Raw genomic sequence first — 25179 nt, 5'->3', positions numbered from 1 at the left:
TATTAATTTGTTTTAATACAAGTTAGGAAAGGAGAAAATAAGTAAAGAAATAGCATAATAAATAAAAGGTGCACAAAAATGCAAGTATATCAGTGTCAAAGTAAATGAACTAAAATCACTGGTTAGCAGATCATATCTTAGACTGGATAAAAATGCAAATCCCAACTATATATTGTTTACAGGAGGCAGAGACAAGGAAACTCATAATATTAGAAAAGGTAAAAGTAAAGGGATGGTAAAAGTTATAACTAGGACCAAGCCAATCAGAAACATAACTACTATCTTAATTGCTATGTTAATAGTGGACCGAATCGTTTGGTTCTACTAATTAAGCTAGTAGATTGGCAAAGAACTATTAGGGATAAAGAATTATTAGGGATAAATTGCATCATTACATAAGATGAGGAAGAATTCACCAACAAGATGTAACAAATCTGAACATGTATATATTTAATAAGCAAAGAAACCTGACAAAATTATGGGGATAAATTGACAAATCCACAATTACTATGGGAGATTTTAACATAGCCCTTTAAGTAGTTAATATATCAACCATTTAGTATGGATAGAGAAAATTAACCCCACAATCATAAAATTTTATTTATAATGGTTGACACAAAGCTTGGTATAATGATTAAATGTACACCTTGCACCCAACAATTGAAAAATATGCATCATTTTTTTGCACACATATAACATTCACAAGTATTGTTAAGTAGGGCCACAAAACAAAACAAATGCCAAAAAAATCAATATCACACAGATTATATTCTCTAACCAAAATACAATTACATTAAAAATCAATAATAAAATCTCTTAAATACCCCTACCTTCTGAATTTTTTAAATTAAGTAACTCTTGGGTAAAAGATGAATAGAAACCTTGTGTTTAAAACTAAATAATAAAGCAATAATGAGATAGGAATGTATAACCTTGAATGCTTGTTTTAGAAAAGACTGCAAATGAATTAACTAAGCATCAACTCAAGAAGAGAAAAATAACAGCAACAAAGAATGTCCAAAGAAAGTAAAAGGAAAGAAAGAATTAAGAAAAGTGCAGCTATTCATTAAATAGAATTCAAAAAAATGAGGGGACTCAAATTCTGGTTGTTTAATAAACTCTGACAAGATAAATGAAGAAAAAAGAGAGGGCATAAACAAACTTCAAAGTGAAAGACAGAAATATAATGAGAAATATAGTAGATATACTAACATTCATAAAATTTATGTTAAAATTAGAAAATTCCTCCCTTAGGCAAGCTTTCCCAAAATGGGGGAACATTTTTTACTTTATTTAATGAAGTGATTTTATAATCTTGATATGAAAACCAGACAAAGACAAAAGGAGAAATAAAATGATAGACAAATCTTATTTATATACACATGTAAAAATATTAATTATTAATAAACAAAATACAGCAATGTATATTAAAAACTTATGAGGCATAACCAGGTAGAGATTATCCAGAATACAAATATAGTTTATTATTCAAAAATTTATGAATACAATGTGTACCCAATCAATATATTTTAAAAGAAAAACCATATATTTATCTCAGTATATGCAGAAAAGAATTTGATGAAATTAAACACCACATTATGATTAATATCAACAAAAAAATCCTTTTGGTAAGCTGGTAATAGAAGGAGAACAACTTTCTGTAACCTTTTAATGGTCTCTACAAAAACCGTCTCCCAGCATACCAGTCAAACATTCGAAGCATTCTCTTTAAAATTAGAAAAAAAAATCTACTATCATGGCTTCTAGTCAATGTTATATCTATCTTAGCCAGCATAGTAAGATAGCATATGAAGACTGGAACTAAACAAGCAAAAAAAGCTGCTACATACACAAACTTGATGTGAAGTGAAAGTCTAGCAAAGGGCAGGGACTCTGTGAGTAACACATAACCTGGCTCCAAAGTCTAACCTCAGTCACTTCTGCTTTACTGACTGGTGACACAGAGAGTAGAGAAAACATTTATTCTCTTCAGTTGCAATCCACATTGCGGTTTTGCCCTTATGCATTTTCTCATCAATTAAAGAATTAAACACATTAAAACAAACAAATATCATTAGTAAAAGTTTGTATCTTCTGCTAGATTTGATTCTGTTTTTAGACTTTTTCACTCTTTCTACATGAAAAACAGTGTTACACTGAATGTTTTTGGTCTTGGTATGTATTGGTTGGTCTTTTTAAAATTTATTTTATTACGTTTGCATGAATGGGATTAATAGGTCAAAATTTTTGAACTATGGCTATTGAAATATATGGACAAATTTCTAAAGCAATTTGCAGTGGCCCTGGTAAGGTATATGACAAACATAAGTAAGTGAGCTTCTAAATATATGGTTAACTTATAAATTAAAGGATTCTTTAAATGGTGCTTATACTTTGATAGTATGGTACATCAGTCTTTGTATTTTTAAGAAATAGACTTTGTATTGCAAAATAAGTTGCCAATAATTAGTTTTACTTGTATTTTATTTATATTTATTTATTACTGTACATTGTTATTGAAGCCAGAATTTGGGGGGCTTTGTTACACAATGCAAATTTTCTATATGTTTAAAATTTTTCTAACAAAAAAGCTCTGAGAAATTTAAGTAATAATAAATAAAAGCTGAAACTATATAAGAAAGAGATTTATTTAATTTTTAAAAATCTTGCATTTTTATATGTTGAAATATTTTGCTGCATTTGATTTCCTGAGACAGAAGAAAATGATCATTTAGTCATGCTGTATATATACTCAAGAGGCAGTACAAACTGATGGGTAAGATCACATACTTAGAATCAAACTGCCGACATTTAAATTCCAGCTCTACTGCGTACCAGCTCCAGGACCTGAGACAAATTGCTTTACATTTCTTAGCTTCAGTTTTGTCTGTAAAAATGAGCATAATAAGGTTGTTGGGAAGACTATGTGAGCCATATGTATAGAGCACTTAGAATAATACCTGGTGCATAGTCAGCATTCAGTAAGGCTTAGCTGTTATCATGGGAAAATGTACTTGATGTATACCAGATGTGTGCTAAATATTAGGTTAATAGAAATTATAGTCAACCTCTACTCCCCTTTGGCTCCATCATATTTTTCTTATTTTTAATTTTGGTGCATTTTATGCTCAGAGTGATTGTTGTTTCTATTTTGTTCGCTTATTTCTGGGTAGGTGGAAACAACGTGTTCAACATATGTAGTCTTTGTAGGATAGAGAGGGGGTGGGCACAGAAGATATCAAAGAGGAATTTCTCTGATTTTTGGTTTGAATTTTCTCTCCTTATACTCTTGAATCCTCGTTCTGTTATTTTCCTCTTTCTTCTTTTTCAGATTAAATGCCTTAATGGATAAAGAAAAATTGGATGGAAAGATTGAATATTGTAACTATGCAATGGATTCCTCAGTGGAAAACATGTATGTAAACAAAGTGTGGGTTCAATGTGAGAATGAAAATTGTTTGAAATGGAGATTGTTATCAAGTGAGGATGCAGCCAAAGTTGATCATGATGAACCATGGTACTGCTTCATGAACACTGATTCAAGATATAATAACTGCTCAATTTCTGAAGAAGACTTCCCTGAAGAGTCTCAGCTTCATCAGTGTGGATTTAAGATTGTCTATTCACAGCTCCCTCTTGGAAGCCTGGTTTTGGTAAAATTACAGAATTGGCCAAGGTAAGGTTTGTGTAGTTTTATGACTTTTCAGGTGTAGTCTTGCCAGGTTTGTGAATATTAAAAACCTTTTTGAAGACTCAACATTTTTCTTTTGTCTACTTATTTGTTGATTTCTTATCATTGCTCTTTTCCATACTTCTTTGGATTTTTTTCTAGCTTTTTAAATGGGAAAGTTAGGTAACTGAATTCAAATCTTATTTTCCTTCCAATATAGGCAATTAAAGCTATAAATTTTTCTCCAAGTAGTGTTGTAGCTTCATCATACAAATTTTGATATACTGTGTTTTATTATTCATTTTGAAAAATTTACTGATTTTCTTTGTGATTTCATTTTTGAAATCCGTTTTTTGGAAGTTGTTTTAAATTACCAAATATTGGGGAATTTTAATGTGTCTTATTGCGTTCTAATTTAAATCCGTTGTAATCAGTTCCACTGATTCTGATTGTATGGCCCACCATACCTTCTTGTGGCATATCTTATTAATGTTTCACGGTCATTTGAAAAGCATGTTTTCTATAATTGTTGCCTAGATACCTAAAATATTTTTTTCTTTAGATTTATGTAGATTTATTGTATTCCAATATTTCCCATTCTGGGTTGGATTTCCCAAGTATGCAGTGTGCACTTTCAGTATATAACTTCAAGTCTTATTTTTAGCTAAGGTTTATTAAATTATAACCTACTATATTTGTTCTGTTGCATTGCTTTGATTTTCTTATTTTAGGATTTTGATATTACTTATGGTGGCTGTTTGTCTATCTTTTCTATTACCTTTTCTTAAACGGTTTTTATCTTTTCAATTTTTTAAAATTTAATTTTTTTCTTTTTTTTCTGAAGGTATTATCAATTGTTCTTGTGTTTCTTCTGGTTTAGTCTTTTTTGTCAAAATTACAAAAAAAATTTCATTAGTTATGTTTCTTCTCTTTTCAAATCGTTTTCTCTTTCTTTTAATTTTAGTTTGAGGTTCAGAGATACATGTGCAGGTTTGTTGTATAGGTAAACTCGTTTCATGGGGGTTTGTTGTGAAGATTATTTCATCACCCGGGTATTTTTTTTATTTTATTATTATTATACTTTAAGTTTTAGGGTACATGTGCACAACGTGCAGGTTTGTTACATATGTATACATGTGCCATGTTGGTGTGCGGCACTCATTAACTCGTCATTTAGCATTAGGTATACCTCCTAATGCTATCCCTCCCCCCACCACCCCACAACAGTCCCCAGTGTGTGATGTTTCCCTTCCTGTGTCCATGTGTTGTCTTTGTTCAATTCCCACCTATGAGTGAGAACATGCGGTATTCGGTTTTTTGTCCTTGGGATAGTTTGCTGAGAATGATGGTTTCCAGCTTCATCCATATCCCTACGAAGGACATGAACTCATCATTTTTTATGGCTGCATAGTATTCCATTTTGTATACGTGCCACATTTTCTTAATCCACTCTATCATTGTTGGACATCTGGGCTGGTTACAAGTCTTCGCTATTGTGAATAGTGCCGCAATAAACATACGTGTGCATGTGTTTTTATAGCAGCATGATTTATAATCCTTTGGGTATATACCCAGTAATGGGATGGCTGGGTCAAATGGTATTTCTAGTTCTAGATCCCTGAGGAATCACCACACTGACTTCCACAATGGTTGAACTAGTTTACAGTCCCACCAACAGTGTAAAAGTGCTCCTATTTCTCCACATCCTCTCCAGCACCTGTTGTTTTCTGACTTTTTAATGATGGCCATTCTAACTGGTGTGAGATGGTATCTCATTGTGGTTTTGATTTGCATTTCTCTGATGGCCAGTGATGATGAGCATTTTTTCATGTGTTTTTTGGCTGCATAAATGTCTTCTTTTGAGAAGTGTCTGTTCATATCCTTTGCCCACTTTTTGATGGGGTTGTTTGTTTTTTTTCTTGTAAATTTGTTTGAATTCATTGTAGATTCTGGACATTAGCCCTTTGTCAGATGAGTAGGTTGCAAAAATTTTCTCCCATTCTGTAGGTTGCCTGTTCAGTCTGATTGTGGTTTCATTTTCTCTCTGCTATTCAGATTGGTTTATTCCTATTGTTGTCTTTTTAAGTTCACTGATTCTTTTCTCTGTTATAGTCATACTGTATTGAAAGTATCCATTGAGCTTTTAGAAATATTGTATTTTCAGTTCTAAAATGTTCATTTGGTTCTTTGTATTTCCTATTTATTTACTAGACTTTATATTATTTTCATTTTGGATCTTATTTAAACCTATTTAGCAGGCTGCTTCTGCTACTACATCAGCAGGATATGTGGGAGCACCTCTTTGCTACTCCCACATGGGAGTAAGAGTCGAGGTTCCCCACTCAGCCTCTATTGATGTCCAAGGGAAGGAAGGGTGCCTCAATTCCACTGGGCAGAGGTGAGAGTTCAAGCTCCCCACTCACAACTCTAGCTGGTAGGGGTAGGATGACCTTTTTATTGTTGCCAGGTGAACTTCATTGACACCATCAGGGGAGGGCCTTATTAACCCTGGAAGGTGGTAAAAATCTCGGCTTCCTACTAAGCCTTTTCTGCCACCACCTGAGCAGGAAGGGTGCTCCATTACTGCTGGGTGATTTGCAGTCCAGGCTCATCATTGGCCTTTGGTATGGGGGTAAATGTGGAGGCCATATATTTTCCATGATGTTTTTCTCGGGTAAAGCAGTTATTCTGTGTAAGTTTTCTGTCTTGCTAGGCTCCCCCTATCCTGGTCCTTTGGCTAAAAAGAGCAGGCTTCATTGGAGCTTTTTTTTGTTTGTCTGGTTGCACTCACTGGTGTTTCTGGGTTGCTGACTTCTTCAGTACCCAGCTGAGCAATATGAAGTGCAAGAAACTCACTGCCATGTCATTCCTCAAGTCACAGGATCCCTAGCTAGTCTATCGTTTTCTCTTCAACTTTGAGAATCTTTTTATTTTTTTTCATATATAACATGCAGATTTTTTGCTAGAGGGAGAAATGCAAAGAAATGAATCTGCTTCATTTTGTTGAGAACCATATGTTGGAGAATAGTTTTTGTGTGTGTGTGTGTGTGATTTTTAGCTTTTTTCCCCTTAATTCAAAGTTCCAGAGCCCTTATTTTATTGTTTTCTCAAAGTATGAAAAATATGACCCGCGTTCTTAAATTTTCTAGGTTTTTCTCTCCCCCATGTTTATTTTTAAATTTTTAACACTTTACATTTTTATTTATTTTAATTAATTGACTTTATCTTTTAGAGTGGTTTTAGGTTTGCAGAAAAATTGAGTGGAAAGTATAGAGAGTTTCCATATGTCCCCTTCTCCTTCTGACACCCACAGCTGCCCCACCATCAATATCCCACACTGATGTGGTACATTTATTATAATCTATGAAACAGCATTCACTCATCATTATCAATGAAGTCCATAGTTTACATTAGGATTCATTCTTTGTGAATGAATATTCACAGAATATATATTCTGTGAATTTTGACAAATGTATAATGACGTGTCCACCATTATAGTACATACAGAATAGTTATATTGGCCTAAAAATCCTCTGTGTTTCTCTTATTTACCCTTCCATCCCTCCAAACTCTTGGTGACCATTTATCTTTTTACCATCTTCATAGTATTGTCTTTTCTAGAATGCCATATAGTTGGAATTGTATAGTATTTAGCCTTTTCAGACTATCTTTTATTGATTAATATGCATTTACGTCTCTTCCATGTCCTTTTGTGGCTTGATTACTCATGTATTTTTTGCTACTGAATAATAGTCCACTGTCTATACGTAGGACAACTTATCTATCCATTCGCCAACTGAAGGATATCTTGGTTACTTCCAAGTTTTTGCAATTATGAATAAAGCTTCTATACACATCCATGTGCAGCCTTCTGTGTGGACCTGTTTTCAGTTCCTTTGGGTAAATACCAAGGACTGCAATTGCTGGACAGTATGCTATGAGTATGTATGTTTTTTTTTTTTTTAAGAAAATGCTAAACTGTCTTCCAAAGTGGCTGTATTATTTTGCATTCCCAGCAGTGTTGCTTCACCTCCCTGCCAGTATTTGGTGTTACCTGAATTTTGAATTCTAATAGGTATGTAGTGGTATTTCATTGTTTTAATTTGTATTTTTCTAAGGACATATGCTCTTGAATATCTTTTTAAATGCTTATTTTCCATCTTGTATATCTTCTTTGGTAGGGTGTCTGTTCAGATTTTTTGCCCATTTTAAAATCTGGTTATTCATTTTCTTATTGTAAAGTTTGAAGAGTTCTTTGTGTATTTTGGATATCACTGTCTTATCAGATACATGTTTTGCAGATATTTTCTCCCACTCTGTGGCTTGTCATCTTATTCTTTTGACAGTGACTTTGCAGAGCAGGTATTTTTTTATTTTAATGAACTCTGCTTTATCGTTTTTTTCTGTCATGGTTGATGCCTTTGATGTTATATCCCCACTTTTGTTTGTATCTTCTTTTTCCTTTGTTTCTTATTGATCCTGTCCTCTTCAGTTTAGATTTTGCTCCCAGTAGTTTCTCATCCTGTGAGCTTTTTTTTTTTTTTTTTTTTTTCGAGACAGAGTCTCACTCTGTCGCCCAGGCTGGAGTGCAGTGGTGCGATCTAGACTCACTGCAAACTCTGCCTCCAGGGTTCACGCCATTCTCCTGTCTCAGCCTCCTGAGTAGTTGGGACTACAGGTGCCTGCCACCAAGCCCGGCTAATTTTTTGTATTTTTAGTAGAGATGGGGTTTCACCATGTTAGCCAAGATGGTCTCGATCTCCTTACCTCGTGATCCTCTCGCCTGGGCCTCCTAAAATGCTGGGATTACAGGCTTGAGCCACCGCGCCCGGCCCCTGTGAGCTTTTATCCTGCAATGGATCTTCGTTGGTTGGTTCATAGGGCCCACACCGTTCCAACACTTTCAGATTTTGTTGCAATCCACCTCACAGTTTTGGCTGCTGTTCTTAGTTCAACTTGCTGCACTTTCCAGTAAATGCTTCTTGCAAGTTTGCAGTCCTCATTCCTCCTCCTCCCACCGTCCTTCCTCTCAAATAGATGCTAATATTATATGGATCATTTAATTTTTAGTAGTTTGTGCCCATTTTCTCCTATTTTGGTGTTCATGTGGGTACCTTACCACTTAGTTTCATCATAGGTGGTGTGTGTCAGGTTTGGTTTTGCTATTATAGTTGCCCTACCTGTATTTATGGGGAAATTTCAGGATATTCTAAAACTATACCACCATTGCTGCTATCTTTCCAGAATTCCTTTCTATTTTACATTGCATTTTTCAACCTAACATTCTTATAACTGTATATTTTGGCTCACTACCTTGTTTTCATTCATGTTCAACTATTCTCCATGAAGAAAATAGGATGTTGGCTTTCATAGAGAGACTATGGTGGTCTTATTCCAACACACACACACACACACACACACACACACACACACACACACACAACCTTTAAATCAATACTTAGATGTATATTCTTGCTCTATCATTTATGGTTATGGGCTGAATTATGTTCTCTCAAAATACATATGTTGAAGTCTAACCCTCAGTACCTCAGAATGTGACAATATTTGCAGATATGATTCTTAAAGAGGTAATTAAGTGAAAATGAGACCAAAAGTAAGATGGGCCCTAATCCAATATGACTGGCCTCCTTATAAGATGAGGAGATTAGAACACAGACGTGCACAGAAGAAAGACCATGTGAGGACATAGCAAGAAGGTGGACATCTGTAAGCCAAGCAGAGGGGCCTCAGAAGAAACCAAACATGTCAACGTGTTGATCTTATATGTTAATCCCCCACAACTATGAAAAAATAAATCTCTATTGTTTAAGCCACCCAATCTATGGTATTTTGTTATGGTAGCCCTAGCAAACTAATGTGCTTACTATCTTTGCACATATGGGAAATCAGGAAAAATGTGGAGTTTGTTACTGAAGCCTTTTCTAAAGATCAAATGTGATAATGTTGTTTAAAAATTATATTGTTAATTGGCTTCCATGTAATAATTAGGAGGGACATCAAGAGGAAATAGATATGTAAGAAAAAATATTTTAAAAGACATGAATATGAACACTTATTTTATGAGAACTTATGAAGGTACTGGTAGTCCCAAATAATTTTTATCTATAATTAACATTTTGGAAGCACAGTATTTGTATTCTCTAATGAAAATTCTGAAGTTTTAATTCTAACTCAAAAAATTGATTTTTTTTGTCACTATGTCTGAAATGCTGTGTTAGAAATTTGATTAAAAATTTTCTTTTGTAGTGTTGTGCTAGTCGCTGAGGCTTAAGACTTGAAACATGTTTTACTCCAGTACCTCAATTATCTCTAATCTATGATTAGGGATATCAAAATGCCCAAAAAATAAGCTGTATCTACCTTCTTATTTACTGGAGAGTAGAATGCATCTGACTAATTTGTCACATATATTCCTCTTTATGAACTAAGTTGAGCACACACTTAAAATACAGATTAAGAAACTCAAATCTACTTATATTGCTTATTCAGTAGCACAAATATATAGAAAGATAATAACAGGATAAATTACAATAGAAAAATATAAAGATAACATTAACCTACTAGAAACAAGTATTAGTTCTTAATTAAGCAATGCCATAGATGTTGAAGTTCCAAGTGGAAAGATTAGCTGCTGGCCTCAGAGATACCTAGTGGTGTAGCATTATCTGTGTCAATTCTCTTTAGCCCATGGCCTTACATGTAGCTTCTAAGGCTCAGAAACTCAATCTTGTCGACATATCAGAGTTATTCTTTCTCAAAAAAGTTGACTCTCTATAATAAAGCTAACTAGAGACTGATACAGAATCTAGAACTGCTTTATATCTATATAATAAAAACAAATATTTGTCAAGAGAATAGCACTTTCTTTTCCTATGTGCAGACTCCAGGAATAATCAAATTATAACAGTTATATCTACTTCTACATTCTGGCACAGCATATATTTATGTACTTATAAAAATATACATGTAGGCCAGGTGTGCTGGCTCATGTCTGTAATCCCAGCACTTTGGGAGGCCAAGGCAGGAGGATAACCTGAGGTTGAGAGTTTGAGACCACCCTGACCAACATGCAGAAACCCTGTCTCTACCAAAATTTCAAAATTAGCTGGGCATGGTGGCACATGCCTGTAATCTCAGCAACTCTGGAGGCTAAGGCAGGAGAATTGCTTGAACCTGGGAGGCAGAGGTTGCAGTGAGCCAAGATAGCCCTATTGCACTCCTGCCTGGGCAACAAGAGCAAAACTCTACCTCAAAAAAATTATATTTACATATATATGTATATATATATATATGTGTGTGTGTGTGTGTATATATATATATATATACATATATATATAGCATTTTACCTTTGCATTATGCCTTTATATACTTGAAGATGGAAACATCTGTATGTACGAGAAAGATAAAACTCTCCACAATGTTTAAGCAGCCTTGTTTTTTAAAAAATTGATCATACACTATTGTATTTGGCTAGAAAGAGTCTGGACTCTTTAGAGAAAAAAAATGGTACATATCTCACTTAATTCAGGAAGATACATTGTCAAGCAGAAACTAGGCTGTGTTACGGCAACTACTTCAGGAATATTTACACAGATATTTGACAAAGCTCTGTCATAAATATGAAAATTGGTTTATAGAAAATATATTTGCATTATATTGTAGTCCAGTTTGGTAATAAAATATGGCTTTAAGTTAAAGCAATCAAGTGATACTTTTTAGACACAGTATATAAATTGATAAATTGAGATTTCTACTAGATCCTTTTAGTATTATAAAGTATTAATTGATTACTTTTCATTTGCATTATTTTGCATATGAATTAATGTACTAATAATGTGTGTGTCTGAAAGGAAAACTTCCCTTTTCCATCAGCCCCTGCAATGAGGTACAGTCCAGAGATTTCTTGGCAGATATAATATTTAGTCATGATTCCAACTCATCCATGTTGTTTCCAACAGTTTAGGGAAAAGCCCCAAGTAAAGTTTGCTCTCCACTTATACGTCCAAACCACTATTTAAACATGAAGTCATGTATTTCTGATTGGCTATGTGGCAACTGAAACCATGATTAAACTTCAACTTCTATGGGGGCAATGATTATCTTATTAAAGATCATTTCTACTGGATAACAAATATGTAAGACATGAGTTTCTTCCTGATACATTTGCATTCTCTTGAGCTTACTTGTCCTGCCAAAATTTGCCCTTTCCTCTGATGGATTTCAATGACTGATATCTATTTGATTTTGTTGCATTTGTGCATTTTACTTCTCACCACCCACAGATTCTAAAATTGATCATATACGTTTCTTGTAATTCTGATAACTTACCATTGGGTTGCCCACTCCTCTCCCTTTCTATCATTAAATCTCCTGATAATGCTTCAGAATTTCTCATCTGAGTAAAAGGAAAAATAGAGAAATGGAAGTGCACAATGCATTATCATGGTTGATAGTGTCTGAACTCAGAATGAGGTCAGCGTAAGGGCAAAAAGTTGACATCAGCTTTCTTCAAACACCTGAAGTCTGAAAAGATGATGAATGTAGGAGATGAGGGGAAGTAATCATGTTTTCTACATCTATTGTCTCTGCTCAGCTTTTCCTTTAGTTTAGCACATTCATTTTTAACTGTGACATACAGACTAAGAGTCAATTTCCCGCTGCCTCATGAAGAAATACTGAAGTGCTCCATTTATTTGGCCATGTGACAATGTCTTTCACAATTTGTCTTTAGATCAGCCTGCAAGGTTTTCTATAATTTAATATGTTTAAATATGAACAGAAGTTTCTCTTTCATTAACATCTGATTCTTTTTGAGAGTCATCTCTGTTTTTATTTATATTTATAAAGTAGTAATTTAAAATGAATACTCTTGGGCCCAAAAGAGATGTGATTTATCAAAGGCTATCAAAATAGCCATTCATGTTATACATAATAACTGCAAAATACTTCCCACTTTTATGACTTAAGTGTGAGAAATCTTGAGACTATTTTATGCTGAATGGAGTAGGTGCTATTTTTAATTTGATATTGCTTGACAATAATCCTTTTAGAAATTTTAAATCACCAACTATTAAATATAAACCCCTTACATTTTATAGTTTTAACACTGTAATGTAACCATTATGGATTAGTCGCTTTTAAAATAGATGTTAATTAGGTTGAAAGACCCATTGTTTCTAAATTTCTGTTAAGTTGGGGTCTCCATTGCTGCTGCCATGGAGTCTCCATTTCTGCTTCTTAGTGAGGTCTTCTTTCTAGTGGGTTCCTTCAGAAATGTAAATTTCCAATGTAAGTTTACAAGGTAAACTCCACTCAAGTTTGCTCTTAAGGACAGCCTAATAACAGTCGCCAAACAATGAGATACTGTGGTGTGAACCTTATAATAACCAGAGAGTCTTCTTCATTGAGGTCCTGAGGCCACAATTGACTTTCTGTTATCACTTAGAGTTCTTTTTAACATATTAGTCTTCTTTGGGTTCTAGATAGTTGGAAACAATGTGTAATGCTCTAGACCTTCTTCTTCTAAAACCTATGACTGCCAGGTAGTCCTCTACCTGTGCTTTCCCTAACTCAGAGGCACAAGAGCCATAGGACTCTGCTCAGCCTCTAGGGAGCAACTGAGCATCTACTTCATTCTCACTTTGCACCATCTCTTTTGACTGTGCACCCATGTCATCACATCCTGGCAGTAGAGTTGGGACTCGTCAACTTCCTAGAATCCCAATTTTTATGTCACTAATACCAGGCATGAAATATTTTTACTAGTTTACATTATTTTGTTAATTATGATCAGTAATGACATGGTTTGGCTCTGTAACCCACCTGAATCTCATCTTGAATTGTAATCCAAACTATAATCTCCACATGTTGGGGACAGGACCTGTGGGAGGTAATTAGAACACGGGAGCAATTCCCCCATGCTGTTCTCATGATACTGAGTGAGATCTCATGAGATCCAGTGGTTTTATAAGGGACTTTTCCCCCTTCACTTGGCACTATTCTCACTTCTCTGTCCTGCTGCCATATGAAGAAGGATGTGTTTGCTTCCCCTTTTGTCATGATTATAAGTTTCCTGAGGCATCCCCAACCATGTGGAACTGGGGAGTCAATTTAACCTCTTTCCTTTATACATTACCCAGTCTTGGGTATTTCTTCATAGCAGCATGAGAACAGACTAATACAGGAAATTGTTACCACACCGAGTGGGGTGCTGCTATAAGGATACCCAAAAATGTGGAAGCAACTTTGGAACTGGGTAGCAGGCTGAGATTGGAATAGTTTGGAGGGCTCGATAAGAGACAGGAAGATGTGGGAACGTTTGGAACTTCCTAGAGACTTGTTGAATGACTTTGACCAAAATGCTGATAGTGATATGGACAATGAAGTACAGGCTGATGTGGTCTCAGATGAAAACGAGGAACATCTTGGGAACTGGAATAAAGGTGACTCTTATTATGCCTTAGCAAAAAGACTGGCAGCATTTTACCCTTGCCCTAGAGATCTTTGGAACTTTGAACTTGAGAGAGATGATTTAGGGTATCTGGTGGAAGAAATTTTAAGCAGCAGTGTGATCAAGAAGTGACTTGGGTGCTCTAAAAAGCATTCAGTTTTATGTATTCATTCACAAAGATATGGCTTGGAATTGGATTTTATGTTTACAAGGGAAGTAGAGCATAAAAGTTTGGAAAATCAGCAGCCTGATGATGTGATAGAAAAGAAAAACCCATTTTCTGAGAAGAAATTCAAGCCTGCTGCAGAAATTTGCATAGTAACAAGAAGCCAAATGTTAATTACCAAGACAATGGGGAAAATGTCTCCAGGGCATATCAGAGGTCTTCATGTTAGCCCCTCCCTTCACAGGCCCACAGACCTAGGAGGAAATAATGGTTTCATGGGCTGGGCCCAGTGCCTTGTTGCTTTGTGTAGTCGTGGGACTTGGTGCCCTGTGTCCCAGCCATGGCTAAAAGGGGTCAAATACAGCTCAGACTATTGCTTCAAAGGGTACAAGCCCCAAGCCTTGGCAGCTTACACATGGTGTTGGGCCTGCAGGTACATAGAAATAAAGAACTGAAGTTTCAGAACCTCCACCTAGATTTCAGAGGATGTATGGAAATGCCTGGATGTCCAGGCAGAAGTTTGCTTCAAGGACAGAGCCCTCATGGAGAACCTCTGCTAGGAGAGTGCAGAAGGGAAATGTGGGGTTGGAGCCCCCACACAGAGTCCCCACTGAGGCACTGCCTAGTGGAGCTGTGAGAAGAGGGCCACCTTCTTCCAGTCCCAAGAATGGTAGATCCACTGACAGCATGCACCATGCAACTGGAAAATCCACAGACACTCAATGCCAGCCTGTTAAAGCAGCTGGGAGGGGGATTGTACCCTGCACAGCCACAGGGGTGGAGCTGCACAAGGCTGTGGGAGCCCACCTCTTGCATCAGCGTGACGTGGATGTGAGACATGGAGTCAAAGGACATAATTTCAAAGCTTTATGATTTGGCTGCCCCACTGGATTTTGGAGTTGCATGGGGCCTGAGGCCCCGTCGTTTTGGCCAATTTCTTAATTGGAATGGGTGTATTTACCCAATGCCTGTACTCACATTGTATCTAAGAAGTAACTAACTTGCTTTTGATTTTACAGGCTTATAGACAGAAGGGACTTGCCTCAGATGAGACTTTGGACTTGGAATTTTGGGTTGATGCTGGAATGAGTTAAGACTTTGGAGGACTGTTGGAAGGGCATGATTGTGTTTTGTAATGTGAGGACATGAGATTTGTGAGGGGCCAGTGGCAGAATGATATGGTTTGCCTCTGTGTTCCCACCCAAATCTCATCTTGAATTGTAATCTGCATTGTAATTTCCACAGGTTGGGGGTGGGACCTTGTGGGAGGTGATTAGATCATGGGGCAGTTCCCCTATGCTCTTCTCATGATACTAAGTGAGTTGTCATGAGATTTGATGGTTTTATAAGGAGCTTTCCCCCCTTCACTCAGCACTTCTTTCACTTCTCTCTCCTGCTGCCATGTGAAGGACGTGTTTGCTACCCCTTCTGCCATGATTGTAAGTTTCCTAACGCCTCCCCAGTCATGTGTAACTGTGAGTTAATTAAATTTCTTTCCTTTATAAATTACCCAGTCTCAGGCAGTTCTTTATAGCAGCATGAGAATGAACTAATACAAGTAATAACTTTTTTTATTTGGTTATGGGTTGCATAGATTTATTATTTTATAACTGATATCAATTGATAATTTAACAGATTAATAATCTACAGTCCTCAAATTCAAGCAATTTATGGATATTTTATTTTTGTGATTTCAGATTCTTTACAGCATGATTTGTGTACTTTCTTTAGATTTTAATATTATCTAAATAATTTAGTTTACAAGTAGTTACCTTAATGAAGCAAATATATCTTTGTATCATTTTTTCTCCTCTCAGTTGTACCAAATATCTTACATATATATGATTGTATTTGTTTGCTAGGGCTGCCATAACAAAATGCCACAGACTGGGTGGCTTAAACAACAGAAATTTATTTTCTCAGTTCTGGAGGCCAGAAATCCTGAGATTAAAGTGTCTGCAGGATTAATTTTTTTTGAGACCCTCTTCTTGGCTTGCAGATGGCTATTTTCTTGCTGTGTCCTAACGTGGTCTTCCTTCTGTGCATGTCTGTCTTCACTTCTCCTTATAAGGAGACCAGTCATATTGGATTAGGGCCCACCCTAATGAACTCATTTTAATGTCACTACCTTTTTTAAGGCTCTCTGTTCAAATATGACGACATCTGAATGTAGGACTTCAACATACAAATTTAAGGGTGTGGGGAGGACAAAATTCAGCCCATAATGATGTCACTTTACAATTTTTTAATTTGCCAAAAATGTGTAAAGTATATGTTTGTTTGAACTTTATAACAACACACTGAGGAACCAGTTACTGTGAGGTCTACATACCTGCTTGGTGCCTGTATTAGTTTGTTCTCACACTGCTAATAAAGACATACTTGAGACTGGGTAATTTATAAAGAAAAGAGGTTTAATTGACTCACAGTTCAGCATGGCTGGGGAGGCCTCCAGGAACTTACAATCATGGCGGAAGGGGAAGCAAACACATCCTTCTTCACATGGTGGCAGCAAGGAGAAGTGCTGAGCAAAGAGGGAAAAGCCCCTTATAAAAGCATCAGATCTCATGAGAACTCACTCACTATCATGAGAACAGCAGCATGGGGGTAACCACCCTCATGATTCAATTACCTCCCACCAGGTCCCTCCTACAACATGTGGGGATTATGGGAATTACAATTCAAGATGAGATTTGGGTGGGGACACAAAGCCTAACCATATCAGTGCGTCTTGTCTGGTTTATGGCAAAACCAGAGAAAAATGTTGCTGGTCAAGAGACTTGAGCATGTGTTGGTCTTTGCTGTACCACTAGGAAATGTTGGAAAAATCTAAGCATTCTGTGTCTCAGATCACTGAGCTATAACATGTGGGGGCATACAAAAGGTAGAGGGGTACAGGATTTGGGATTATGAACATCACTGTCTAACTGGGACTTTACAGTGCTGTAAAGTGAAGTAACACTTGACAGCTGTACAGATTTTTGAATGCTTTGGTATATTAGATATACATATTTTATATCTTGATCTGTAAAACTCTATCATATTTCTACTGTACATTCCTTAGTCATAGCTTACTGACCTTATTTGCTGCCTTCCCTTCCTGCTTTATTCTCTGAACAGTAGGTCAGAGTGTAGAATGATTGGTTAATTTTTTAACACTTAGTTGATATATAAGTGCAATTGTGCCATGGATGGTTTTAGCCTAATAATTTACATTGTGCTATTTAAAATACAAGATGATAATTTTGATTTTAAAGTTGTAGTTTTTAAAATAAAAAGTCAATTTTTTGATACATTAATACTAAGTATTTAAGAAATGGTAGACTTAATATATATGTAAGATAAATAAAATAGCTATAGTTACAATGCATTATCTGAATGAAAAAAATAGATATTACTGAGATGAACTCATCTGTATCTTTTTCATTTTTATTTCACTGAAAGCACACCATCATTCTATCCTTGGTCTTGATACAGTAGCAATCCTTATTGATCAAACATCAAATAAGAAAGACCTTTTGTTATTTTAGTAACTTTACTCTTTTGACTATGGTATAAGATAATCCTCATCAAATTGATTTTATCATAGAGCTGGAGAAAACCTTCAGAGATCATATGGTTGCCCCACTTCAATAAGCAAAGCACGTTCTTACACACACACACACACACACACACACACACACACAAACACACATACCCCCTACACTATACACCACACATACCTTGGTACTCTTTATCAAATGGTTGTGTACGCTCTTAACCAGCAAGGAAATGTAATTTATGGGCTGAATATTCCATCTTTGGGCTAATTATTCTCAAGTCCTTTTCTGTTTTTCCTTTCTTGAGTTGAATATAGCCTCCCTGTGGTTTCCCTCCCTTTGGTACTGATCCCACTTCTGAGCCATGACTGTGATCTAGTCTAGTGGAAAACATTTGGGCTTTGGCATTAGAAAGTCCTTTTTCAAACCATGTTTTCACCTTTTATTAACAGTCTTCTTAAGAAAGTTATAGAATAGCTCCAAGACTCATTTTTTCATTTAAATAAAGAAAATAGGCTGGGTGCAATGGCTTATGCCTGTACTCCTAGCAGTTTGGGAGGCCGAGGCGGGCAGATCACTTGAGGTCAGGAGTTCGAGACCAGCCTGACAAACATGGTGAAACCCCGTCTCTACTAATTAGCCAGGCATGGTGGCAGGCGCCTGTAATCCCAGTTACTCGGGAGACTGAGGCTGGAGAATCGCTTGAACCCGGGAGACGGAGGCTGCAGTGAGCTGAGATTGCACCATTGGACTCTAGCCTGGGTGGCAGAGCGAGACTCCCTCTAAAAAAAAAACAACACAAAAAACAAAAAAAACTTACTTCATCACTTCATCAGGTTGGTGGGAGGATCAAATTGATAATCAAAGCCTCAAAGGAGTGCTGGGAACACTGACATAATTAACTTGCCTCAGCAAGTTGCCTCTTCCAATTCCACCCCAGTTTTTTTTTTTTTTTGACCACTTTGAAACATCTGTGATATTCCTCCTCAGTTTCTCTTATAATACCCTTGAATCAGTTTTCATTTTACTGTTTAAAATTACAGAAATTATTTTTAAAATATTGAGCAAATATATTACTTAAAAATTCTAATTTTCTTAGTGCTAAATTTGTTTTTATTTACATTCACAATCAGGAATTTTTATAGTGATTATATACCCGTAAATTTTTAGTTTATTTCAAACTTCCTTTTAAACAGAACATGATAAACCAAGTAAAATGAGTAACTTCTTAGGTGTGGGTTTTCTCACTTCAGAGGTTTTTCAGGACTATTCTCTAATTTCCTGTTCAGACTCCATATAGAATTATTATTTCAGTTTTTGCTTATCAGGGGTGTTAATGACAGGAGCTCTCTGCTGCATATTATAAAATAGTAAAACCAAATACAACAAAAAATGTAGAATAGAATGGGCAAAAGTGGGAAATGAAGACCAAAGAGAAAAATGAAACGTATCAAGAAATTTGTAGAGGTTTATGTCATGAAAGAACATATCTCTAAATGTTTGTTTTTAATAAAGAATAAATTTTACTTTCAATGTTGAAGATTTTTGAACAATGTGGTCACCTGGCAATGCAGCAGATGGAGGAAGGAGACAGGATGGAACTGCAGAGCTCTATTTCTGCTTTTCCCACAGTAGTTTGACTCCACAGCATTATCGAAGCCTGAGCTACCAAGATTCCTTTGGCAGACCTGGCTCAGGAAATACCAGCTCTCTCCCACTCCATCAGAAGCCATGCTTAGTGGGTTAACATTTTGCTAATTAATCATTTGATTGTTTAGAGTTAATTCAGCTCTACATGAATTTGAGGAATCTTTTTTTTTCTCTTATCTTTTCTATCATCAGTGCCTGAATATCTCTTATTGTCCCTGGAGGTCATTCTTTTGCTTTATAATTCTTTCCTCATGTCTTATCTATACCTTAAACTTGTGACCATTTCAAAGCTTTCTATAACTATAAAATACAACTTATTACTTGTATCAAACAAATATCCTACCTTTGAAAGATATAAGTAGGACTATATGTTTTGTGAAAAGTCATTAAAATTCAAAGGAGGAAGTTAATATGTGATTGATAGATGTGTTGATGTCTGCCTTTTTAAAAGCATCAAAATAATTACAAATATTTTCTTTTGAAAGTTGGCCAGGGATACTTTGTCCTGACCGTTTTAAAGGGAAATATGTAACTTATGACCTGGATGGAAATGTTGAAGAGTATCACATAGAATTCCTGGGTGATCCCCATTCAAGATCATGGATAAAGGCAACATTCGTTGGACATTATAGTATAACATTAAAGGTAGGTACAGTAACATCAAAACTTTATTCTTCTTGCCCTTATTTTTAGTTATGGTAATTTTTATCTTTGATCATAAAATATATATAATTATTTGCTTTTAGATTGATATGATGTATGTTGTTTATTTAATTCAAATATTTGTATTTTTAGTGTTTTTCTCAAAGAAAGTAGGGATATAAAATAGTTGTGAGAGTTTTAAATTTTATTTTTCTTTCTTTCTTTTTTTTTTTTTTTGGAGATGGAGTGTTGCTCTGTCGCCCAGGCTGGAGTGCAATGGCGCGATCTCTGCTCACTGCTTGCTCAGCCTCCCAGGTTCATGCCGTTCTCCTGCCTCAGCCTCCCGAGTAGCTGGGACTACAGGTGCCTGACACCATGCATGGCTAATTTTTTTGTGTTTTTAGTAGAGACGGGGTTTCACCGTGTTTGGCAAGATGGTCTTGTACTCCTGACCTTGTGATTAGCCCGCCTTGGCCTCCCAAAGTGCTGGGATTACAGGCGTGAGCCACTGCGCCAAGTCTTAAATTTTATTTTTCTAATGGTAATATAATAAAAATCAACTGAAGACTTTATGTGATTGCCTTTTGAAACAATTTTAAGACTATCTGGTAATTTTTAAATTCTTTTGAGAAGAGGAGACTCTATGTTATAGCCATAGCTCACAGGAAAAATTAATTATGGATTGCAACCAGCTTTTCAATTTAAATGGAATATTTCATTTACACTAACTCCTTCAGTATATTTTTGACTCTTTTTAAACTTTAAATCTCACATTACAATTAATAGATAGACTATTAGGTTAGTGTAAAAGTAACTACGATTTTGCTATTACTGTTGCATCAACCTAATAGTTTCTCAAATTTATGAGAATAGGTAAACTGGACCTATTTCCACGTATTTGGTTTAATAAGTATAAGTCAATTAAATTACCTGTGTTTATATTCTAATATTGAAATTTTTCATCTGCAAATCATGCTTTCATTAAAACTTGATAAAAAGTAGAAGTCAGAAATGTGGATACCTTTTACTCAATTTGAATATTTTCTGTTTTTTTCTTTTTTTTTTTGTGATGGCCAGCCTTGAATTACTGGGCTCAGGTGATCCTCTTGCCTCAGCCTCCCAAGTAGTTAATTCCACAAGCAGACACTACTGTGCCCAGCTGGATGTTTTTTGTTTGTTTTGTTAATAGTGAGATGTGTACATATTTAGAAATACAAATAAGTACATGTACATATTTAAAACATGCAATTTAATCCACAGTAAAATTAAATCTGTGAAAGCTAGGGGTACTTTTTAATGGGTTTTTACTATATCTTTGACAAATATATTGTAAAAACTATGTATTTTATACTATTTTGTTTGGTATTTTATACTATTCAGTTTGAAGCAGGTAAGAGGGAAGGCTGTTTTTGTGAAAACATTTAAGTATGGAATAACGCCATATAAATCAATTTTATGCTAGTTGTGATCCAGTCATCTTTATATGAGGCATCTTCTCTGCTCTGATGTTTTGAATGTGCTCCTAGATACTTCTGCTGCCAACCACAGAGGACAGGATAGAATATTCCATCTTGGCCCCTTTATAAAGGATAGGGGAATCTTTTAGCTGTTCATGAAGCTGACTTTAGAATCTTACCTCAGGATAGCTGAGATTTCCTTTCCTTTGAAGATGGAGATTGTATTGACTCCAATTTACACTCTATTGCCCAGACTTCCCAGGGATTTAATCTTTTATGGTCCTTTCCACTTTGGAGTTCCTATATCCTCAAATGCTATCTCTATACTGCACCACATTGATCTAGATATTAAATACATGCCCCCAACTTCAGAAAAAAAGACAAAACCACTTACACAAAAAGTAATGTATATTTAGACAATGTAGAGTTTTGAAAATTTTTTTCTAGAGGACAAGTATGTAAATTGTACAAGTTGTTTGATCACTTTTTCTAAAACCGGATGAAGAATGATAGTCATATATAATTTTCATTGGTTATTGCTGACTAAATCTTACTTCATACACTATTTCAACATCATTTTCCTCTAAATTAATTCTTCTAAATTAATTAACAACTAATTAATATTTCAGGATTTTCACTGAATTTGGATGCTCTGTATTTTGCAGTGCATATGTGAAGGTGGGATAGACATAAATTTGCCTACAAAGACCTGCATTATATGCATTTAAATTAAATATTTTTTGTTTTATTATGAAAAATTTAACTATTTTGGCTCAATCATGTTTGTCTAATCTTTTAAATAGTTAATTTAATAGGTACATGGTTGCCATGTTTATGAGACCTCTGACTTAATTAATTTTATTAAGAGCACAACAGTACTCAGTCATTCTCTAGTCATACAGATGATAGTGTTTTCCCCTAATAAATGGCACTATTCATTGATACACTGAGATATACTCCAGAAAATAGTTGAAGGCAATATTTTTATTATAGATTTATAACTGATGTTAGTTTATGTATTTTAGTTTTTAATCGGTAGCTATAAACATAGCTGAAATCCAGCCTCCTCTCTTATAAAGAAGGCTTGATATTCTTGAAAGATTACAGAGATGGGATTCTGGGAGGATGGTAGAGTAGGAAGCACCATGAATATGTCTCTCCACCTAGACAACAATCAGACACTGGCAGAATCTGTCTAATGTAACTATTTTTGAACTCTGGAGTCTATTGAAGGCTTGAAACTTCCAGGAAAAGGCTTGGACTGTATGCTGCAGTTAATTTCCATCAACTTCAGCTCTTAACACAGTAGCAGCAGCTACCAGTCCCCATTCCCAGCCCTGTGGCAGACAGTTGCACATGTTTCTGGAGCATCTTGCACATAGCTTACAGGAGCTGAGGTGGGCAAAAATGACCCTGTTTTTCAAATATTAGGGACCTGTGCTGTAATCACTGGTTGCTGCTTATGATCACAAAGGTACAGACAATGAAAGGGGCAGCTACTGTTATTGTAACCTCCCTCATTTTTGCAAGCCCCTCCCCCTTCAGCTGAAGTGACTTCCAGAAGATTTAAAAGGCTGGCACCCTTTTGCACCACCACTTTCATTTTTCCACTTTTCCTCTTGTGAAAGCCAGACATTACACATAGGAAATTTTAAACCAACTGTATATACAGGGAAAATTAGAAAGTGACTGCACAGGCAGAGGGAAAGGTGCAGGCTCAGAAAAGACCTGAGAGGACTTAAAGTTTTTGTTCAGGCTGATCCTTGGCACAAGATAGCCTACAACAATAAAAAGATAAACAAAAGCAATAACAAAAACAGCAAATTGTGGGGAAGATGATGAATCTGACTTTCAAACTTACCACATTATTAGACTTAAGTGTCCAGTTTTCAACAAAAATTCATAAGGCCTATCAAGAAACAGGAAAGTATCGCTCATTTAAAGGAAAAAAAATCAACAGAAACTGTCCCTGACAAAAACTTGATGGCAGATCTACTAGACAAATACTTTAAAGCCACTGTCTTAAAGATGCTCAAAGAACTAAAGGAAGATATTGAGAGTCAAGAACATGATGTATGAACAAAAGACAAATATGAATAAGGAATTAGAAAACCTATAAGAAAACCAAAAGAAATTTAGGAACAGAAAAGTACAACTGAAATGAAAAGTTCACAATAGGGATTCAAAGACAAATTAGAGCAGAGAGAAGAAAGAATTGACAAACTTGAAGACAGAACAATGGATATTATTGAGTCTCAGTGTATTAGTCAGGGTTCTCTAGAGGGACAGAACTAATAGTATATATATATGGTATCATATGATATATACATGATATATATATCATAATATATATATCATAGGATGTATATACATATATATACCTACATATAAAGGGGAGTTTATTAAGTATTAACTTACATGATCACAACGTCCACAATAGGCAGTCTTCAAGCTTGAGGAGCAAACAGAGCCAGTCCAAATCTCAAAACTGAAGAACTTGGAGTCTGATGTTTAAGGACAGGAAACATCCAGCACGGGAGAAAGATGTAGTCTGAGAAGCTAGGCCAGTCTCTCCCTTTCACATTTTTCTGCCTGCTTTATATTTGCTGGCAGCTGATTAAATGGTGCCCACCCAATTAAGGGTGGCTCTGCCTTTCCCAGCCCAATGATTCAAATGTTAATCTCCTTTGGCAACACCCTCACAGACACACCCAAGATCAATACTTTGTATCCTTCAATTCAAGCAAGTTGACACTCAGTATTAGCCATCACAAACCCACCCCTTGGCAATTGGAACCTATACACATCTCCTGAGATCATACATAATCTTCAAATAAAGACAATAATAAGATCATAATTATGCCTAACATAATACAACTATCATTTGTACAGTTGGAAATGTACCAGTTCCCAACCCAAATATTCTTACATAAAGTTAACAATACCTAAATGCTGATATGAAGTCAATAAATCTTACGTCACATGATAAAGGAAAAAGGAAATAAAATGAAGATATTTTCTTAGTACAAGTGTATACGTGAATGAACATGTTTTTAACAAAGAAAGAGGAAATACTCATGACAATTACAGTCCCATTTCTGCAGTTGGTCACGTGGTTGTAGCTGGTATTGACGACTACCTTCTACTACTACCCATTCTGTATTCCCTTTGCCTTCAGCAAGCATCTCAGCAGGTCATGGTTTTTTTCCTCGTGAAGTGACCAAAACCTTCACTCCTGAGGGGTCTGGGCTATTTGTAGTCCTGCCTGGATTGGGCTGTTGTAGTTTGCCATTGACCTTAATCACAGGGCATGGTAATACTAAGAGAAACTCTCATGGATCTCCTGTATTCCATGCATACTCTTCCTTACTTCCATTGTGGAGTAGTAGACTGATTTCATCTTGATAGCCCAGGTCAGTCACCCAAGCAAACATTGTAACTCCCCTCATAGCCTGTTGACTTAAAGGTAGGAGAAGCCCAAAGTGTCCAGGTGGCAATCTTAACTTCCAGTTTAATGGAATCGTTGTTGTGTCTCCTGATGGCAGCATTCCTCCCTCTGGAACTAAGATCTCTAGGCCAGCAAA

At 35.8% G+C, this 25179-nt stretch overlaps 1 protein-coding gene across 1 annotated transcript in view; it reads left to right on the top strand.

Moving 5' to 3' along the window:
* Positions 1-25179, top strand: part of ZCWPW2 (zinc finger CW-type and PWWP domain containing 2) — a 175441-nt gene that overhangs the window by 64099 nt on the left and 86163 nt on the right. The window contains exons 2-3 of the mRNA XM_032162248.2: positions 3332-3676; positions 19982-20141. Of these exons, the coding sequence (XP_032018139.1) occupies positions 3332-3676; positions 19982-20141 (505 nt within the window). The remainder of the gene's footprint in view (positions 1-3331; positions 3677-19981; positions 20142-25179) is intronic.

This window comes from Hylobates moloch, unplaced genomic scaffold (genome assembly GCF_009828535.3).
Source record: "Hylobates moloch isolate HMO894 unplaced genomic scaffold, HMol_V3 SCAFFOLD_8, whole genome shotgun sequence".
NCBI classification, from domain to species: domain Eukaryota; kingdom Metazoa; phylum Chordata; class Mammalia; order Primates; family Hylobatidae; genus Hylobates; species Hylobates moloch.
Note: the sequence above shows the minus strand (reverse complement) of the source record. Positions and strands in the feature narration are given on the sequence as shown.